Source organism: Lactuca virosa, chromosome 3 (genome assembly GCF_052849685.1).
Source record: "Lactuca virosa cultivar CGN04683 chromosome 3, Lactuca_virosa_CGN04683_v6, whole genome shotgun sequence".
Classification (NCBI taxonomy): domain Eukaryota; kingdom Viridiplantae; phylum Streptophyta; class Magnoliopsida; order Asterales; family Asteraceae; genus Lactuca; species Lactuca virosa.
Window position 1 is genome coordinate 343,639,178 of NC_136428.1, and position 6,000 is coordinate 343,645,177.

Below are 6,000 nucleotides of genomic sequence, written 5' to 3' on the forward strand. Positions count from 1 at the left end.
TCTTGACCCAGTATTAAATCGCTATCTTTCGCCCAACTGGCACTACCCCTATTAACTTGCACCAATGGAAACTCATCCCGTTTCCTCCCTGGATCAAATCCCTTATCGCGCTGACATGATGGAACATTTCACAGCTTCCGAGCAACCCTCCTGAACACCCAGCTATAACGTTCATACACATCGTACCTGGACCAATCAGCCTCGGGCTGGAAGACCAGGCACGCCTACGATGGTCCAGCCATCCCTAGGATGGAACACCACTACATCCATAGCTTATGACCATAACCATAATTCGGAATCCAAAGATCTATCCTTGCATCACTTTCGAGCTCCCCTGACTCCGCGTCAGTGTTAATCGTTCCACAACCTCAACGGGCATCCAACCCGTATGTGCTTCCATATATCTGTTACAATCCCAGTGCTTACTACCAATAATCGAAGAACTTCTGATCATCCTTTTACTCTGCTGCCTTCCATATATCCGGTACAATCCCAGTGCTTACTACAAAAATTCTATTTTCCACTTGTCATTTTATTGTATCTTTCATTTTATTAAGTTAAAATTCCACATTTAATATGTAAGGTAATATATATGTAAGGTATTTATTAGAAATGATTTATATATGTAATGTATTCAATACATTTTAAAGCCTCACTAATTTTAATAATTCAAATTTTTTCTCATTTTTCTTATAGATTCAAACTTTTCCAATTGTTAAAATTTCATATTTAATTTTTTTAAAATAAACCTATGTAATACATGAGTCTCACACCTAGTTGTTAACATAATAATTGAGCCCAGGTATCAAAATTCAAAAGGCAACAAAAAGTGTCCTGCTTTTCCATGAATATTCTTGTAATTCATATCCAAACCAAACATACAACTTGCCACAAACTTAAAACCTCATGTTTTTTATCCAAATCACTAACAAGTGTTTTTCACTTGCTGATGGAGGCCTTACGTACATCTCGATGAAACTAAAAGAAGGATATTTCATTACGTTTATGTTATTGTCGTAACATAGAAAACTACCGCAATAAAGGAAAAAGAAGTACATGAATTTGATGACCCACTTATCAACATGTGCTTTCTTCTTGAGAAAAGAGTTGGTTATTTGACCATTATCTAACTGATATACAATACCTTTGACTTATTAAACGAATTTTGACATAAGATTATGATAAATCATAAGGTTAGAGTATTGAGTTATTCTTTAGGTATAATTTTTTTATTTATCTTTCTTGTTATTACTTATTCTGGAAAGAAGCGCGCATTCGCGCTGCCAGAGAGCGTATCGAGGATTTGGAGGGGAGGCAGCAAGCGCTGCGGGCGGAGCAGCAAGCACTCATAGTGCATTCTTATTTCTTGATATTTCTATCTCTCTCTCAATGTTATTATTCTTAGTTCTTCATGTTAACCATGTCTTTTTAGAAATAAAATGATATCAAATCAAAGCGGTTGATATCTTAGATCTCATATCCTTTTTTGTTTAACATGGTCATAATTTCTGGGCACCCATTTGTGCTGCACATAGTACAAAACCACTCTTTGGGCTTGCAGCCCAGGCCCAACACACATAACCAACACAATTTTAAATTTTGTACAAAGACAAGCTTTTTCTATGATATACAGAAGGAGACACTAATTTCCCCAAGGTAATCAGCAGGATCAACTCTAATTATTACAATCGATAAAATTTTTTGGGAGAATTCCGTATATATCCTTCTTAAATATCAAAATATCATATTTATCCAGTCTAACTTCTAAATATCATATATACCCTTTATAATCTTTTAAAATATCATATTTGCCCAAATCCTATTTTTAAACATTTTTATAGTTATTTATTATAATTTAAAATCATTATAATTATAAGATAATCTAGAATACCCATATTACCCTTGTTTATATTTTGGAGAAATACATTATGGCGTTGGGGCATGGGGGATTGACAGTTTTGAACACCCACTTACTCTCTTCCTCCTCTCTTTTCGGTCTCAATCTTTGGTGCTCCACCTCAAAAATCTAGTTAAATCCATTATACCTATTGCATAGGGCCGATCCGTTGATTTTAGGGGCCCTGTGCGAAGGCTACCAAATGGTCCCTTAAATATATGTGCATTTTTTACTTATAATCAAACTTCATTAATTCGACTATAATTATTATAACATAAACAAAAAAAACGGTAAGACAATAGATAATTTTATACAGCTAAATGAATCGCGAAACTCTCCTCGCATTAACTGAAGCAAAATTGGTCACCCATTTTCAGCCTTTGTTAGTTCTTCAACTCTTGTTCCCTTTCTACATTATTTACTACGAAATATACGTAGGAGACATAATTTTTAAAAATAAAATAACAATAATCACTCAAATATTCAATGAAATTAAAATTATAAAAATAAAATTTTATGATTCAATTGAATAAATCAAAAATCAGAATACAAGAAAGAACAATGCCAACAACAATATAAACTTATAATTATACAAAAAATTTGAATTTTAAATAAAATGATTAAATAATAAAAAATAAACTGGATATTGTACGAGTATGATAATTGCGTCTTAATGATATTTATTTAATGAATGGTATTTGTGGGATGTGTGGCTTCAATTTGAGGACAATTTGAGGAATATAAGATGGAAAAAGGTAATACAAAAAAAAGAGTATCATGGATAGCGCCTAATTTCGATCCTAAAACACAAGCATGGAGTGAAAAGCGCATAACCATCTAGCCTACAACCTCTTATTATTTTGCATCCTCAAAATATTTTATATATCGAGATAATACAATATATTAAAAAAAAAGGGGGGTCCCTAAATGACACGGTCCTGTGCGGTCACACACTCGGCACATGCTTAAGGCCGGCCCTGCTATTGCATGTTCTTGGTGTAAAAACACAATTATAGAGAATGATGACTTGTAATGAACAACGTTGTCCAAAATCTATAAACTACTCAGTTTGCATTCAATCTTATCAAACCCCTAAACCTCTATTCTAAATCGTTGTCATTCTTATCTTTTGGATTGAAATACAAAACCAGTTACTCAAATCTTTGTTTATTCTAATAAAAATGCAAAGAGAAAATCTTTTGTTGCAACTAGAGGTGGCAAAAATTGACACAACACGAAACTCAACACGAACCCGATACGAAATAAACAGGTTTGCGTAAGATTTTTCAACTCGTTTAAATAAACGGGTTGACACGACACGACACGAAAACTAAACGGGTAAGGTTAGGTTTGGGAATTTCAACTCGAATATGACTCGAAAATGACGCGTTTATTTATATCCAAGTTTTTTGAATTCTTTAAAAAAACTAGAAAGATACAAACCAAAACAATAAGTAAAAGAAAACCTTTGGATTGAGTTATTTTGTAATGTTGAAATGATTTAGTCATCTAGATCAACACTTCAGTTTCAGTTTTTTCATTTTCTCCCAAACTATATAGTCCCTTTAATCACTCTCTCATCCTCATGATCTTGTCCTCCACCTCCCCAACTCATACTCTTTCAATTTTGTCGTTTGAACTTGCTATGACTTCATCTATTCTGCATCCAAACTATTAGTTTTTCCATTCTGCCTACCCAACTCCTACTTTTTCAACATGCTCAATCTTTTAACCTCATATGACATGACATATTTCAAGGTATACTTCTAACCTGAAACCCAACACAAACTCGACTCGAAAATAAATGGGTTGACACGACACAACACGTTAATTAAATGTATTGGGTTAGGGTCAAGCACTTTCAACCTGTTTAGTGTTTCGACACGAAATGAACCCGACACGACACGACACGATTGCCACCTCTAGTTGCAACCATGGAAAAGTCGTTGACAGTACCTCGGGATTTTGATGCAACCTATCAAAGAGATTTCCGCCTTTTCGGCACCATCAATTTTTTGGCTCCAAAGTCTTTGTCTAATTAGATTTTTCTCCTTATTGCGCTTTCCATGGTAGTGTAATTTAATTTGATTTAATACTTATACGTTCAATGGAAATAGCTCAGCTTTGACTTTAAGAATCAAAGTGTCGTTTTTCAAGCCTCATATTCAGGGGCGGAGCTTGAACGATTGATTTGGGGGCCGAAAGTATTAGAAACTAAAATTAACGTTTTTATACATGAAAAAACCAAAAGAAAAATTAGCAATTAAACACCAAAAATACCTAAAATTACTTCCAAAAAATACCTAAAATTACTTCCAAAAAATACCTAAAATTACTGTTCTTACACATAAAAAGAAACCATTTTTTTCAACAATAAAACACCAAAAATACCTAGAAGAAGAATTACAACTCAATCCGACGACCTTTAAGGTCTTTAAATTCATCAATTACCGACTTCGTATCAATGTTTTCAGCAATTTCTCTTTCTATGTAAACCACCAAGTTGTTTGAGAGAAAGTCAATCTGACATCTTATTGCGAATACGGTTCTTGAATATTTTCATTGCTGAAAATCCTCTCTCTGTTGTTGCAGTAGAAACTGGAAGTGTCAAGTTTAACCGATCCACTCTATCAAGCAAATAATATGTCTCACGTTTCTAAGTTTCCACGAGACCTTTGCATAGGTCAACAATAGTTGATACACGACTTAGCATGGGATTCTTTGTCATATCGATATTAAAAATATCCAACTGATATCGTAATTAAATTCTCTCTTGCTACGTAAAATCTTCAGGATAATACTTCTCAACAAGAAGACAAATCTGATCAGCATTAATCACTTTAGGGTGTTCTTTTGAAACTAAAGTAGAACTAAGACTTAACAACTTCATCGCATGATCATTGAATCTACTATTCAACTAATGTAACTGTTTGTCCAATGTGGATGTAAACAAATCTACTCGATAAAAATGTTCAAAAGTAAACTGGTTATTGTTTTTTCGAGGCCGATATCGAGTAGAAGTATATGGAGCTTTCATATCCGACATATCTACTTGATGTTTATCACAAAAAAAATTTACATGTTCAAGTAAAGAATCACATCCGTTGTTCTTGAAATCATTTAGACTCTCCTTTATTGCTGAAACTAACTCCATAGCATTAAGAATATCTTGGGATTTCTTTTGTAGAGCTTGAGAAAGTATATCAGTTTTTCCCATTACTTCTTTCATCAAGTGAAGAATAAACACAAACTCAAATGATTTCAGGTAACAGTAAGTTGCATCAACATCTCCGCGTTGAGAATAAGTAGCAGATACATCACCAATTATTCCTTGGAGAACAACACGAGTACAATCAAACATGTTAAGCAAACTGCAAACAGAACGAAAATGAGAACCCCAACGTGTATCACCAGCTCTTCTTAATGTCCCAACTTGATTCAATCCTTTACCTGATTCGATTTCACTAAGTTCCAATAAATGTTCAATCTCAGTTGCCTTTGCCTTTTGTAACTCATCATGACGCTTACTGGAAGCACAAACTACATTAATTGTAAAAATTAAGTTTGTAAAAAATTGGTGTATAGGAATAATTTCCCTTGAAGCAGCCACCAGTGCTAGTTGTAATCTGTGAGCGAAGCAATGAACATAATACGCATAAAGACAATCCTTAATAACAAGTGTCTATAATCCATTCCATTCCCCTCTCATATTACTAGCACCATCATAACCTTGGCCACGGATTTCGCTAACATCAAACTGATAGTGCAAAAGTTGTCTCCACATATTTGTCTTCAAGGTTAATGATAAGGTATCCCTAACAAGAACCAAATCCAAGAACCTTTCCCGTATGATCCCTTCTGCATCAACAAAACTCAAAACTATGGCCATTTGCTCTTTTTTAGACTCATCAACCATGACACAAAAGTATGAATCCCCGACTTCACTACAAATATGCTTCCTAACTTTATTTGCAATAATACTAAGAATTTCTTTTTGAATATCTCTAGAAGTATACTTTGAATTATAAGGAGCATTCTCTAATATAACATTTGCAACTTCATCATTATAAGATGCTAGAAGTTATAGTAGTTGAAGAAAATTA

The 6,000-nt window shown here is 33.8% G+C and overlaps 1 protein-coding gene across 1 annotated transcript; it reads right to left on the reverse strand.

Annotated features, from left to right (window-relative positions):
- Positions 1 to 4,814: 4,814 nt before the first annotated feature.
- On the reverse strand, positions 4,815 to 5,786 carry LOC145164838 (uncharacterized). The gene is made up of 2 exons (XM_079083502.1): positions 5,612 to 5,786; positions 4,815 to 5,437 (listed from the first exon to the last, which is right to left on the reverse strand). Exons 1-2 carry the CDS (start codon positions 5,784 to 5,786, stop codon positions 4,815 to 4,817), a joined length of 798 nt encoding a protein of 265 aa, XP_078939628.1.
- Positions 5,787 to 6,000: the final 214 nt, after the last annotated feature.

Excerpts from the sequence above, each read along its gene's own strand:
- LOC145164838 (XM_079083502.1), bottom strand. The coding sequence starts at position 5,786 with ATGGCCATAGTTTTGAGTTTTGTTGATGCAGAAGGGATCATACGGGAA. Across the intron at positions 5,438-5,611 it reads CCAAGGTTATGATGGTGCTA|TTTGTGCTTCCAGTAAGCGT; the intron begins GTAATATGAGAG and ends CAATTAATGTAG.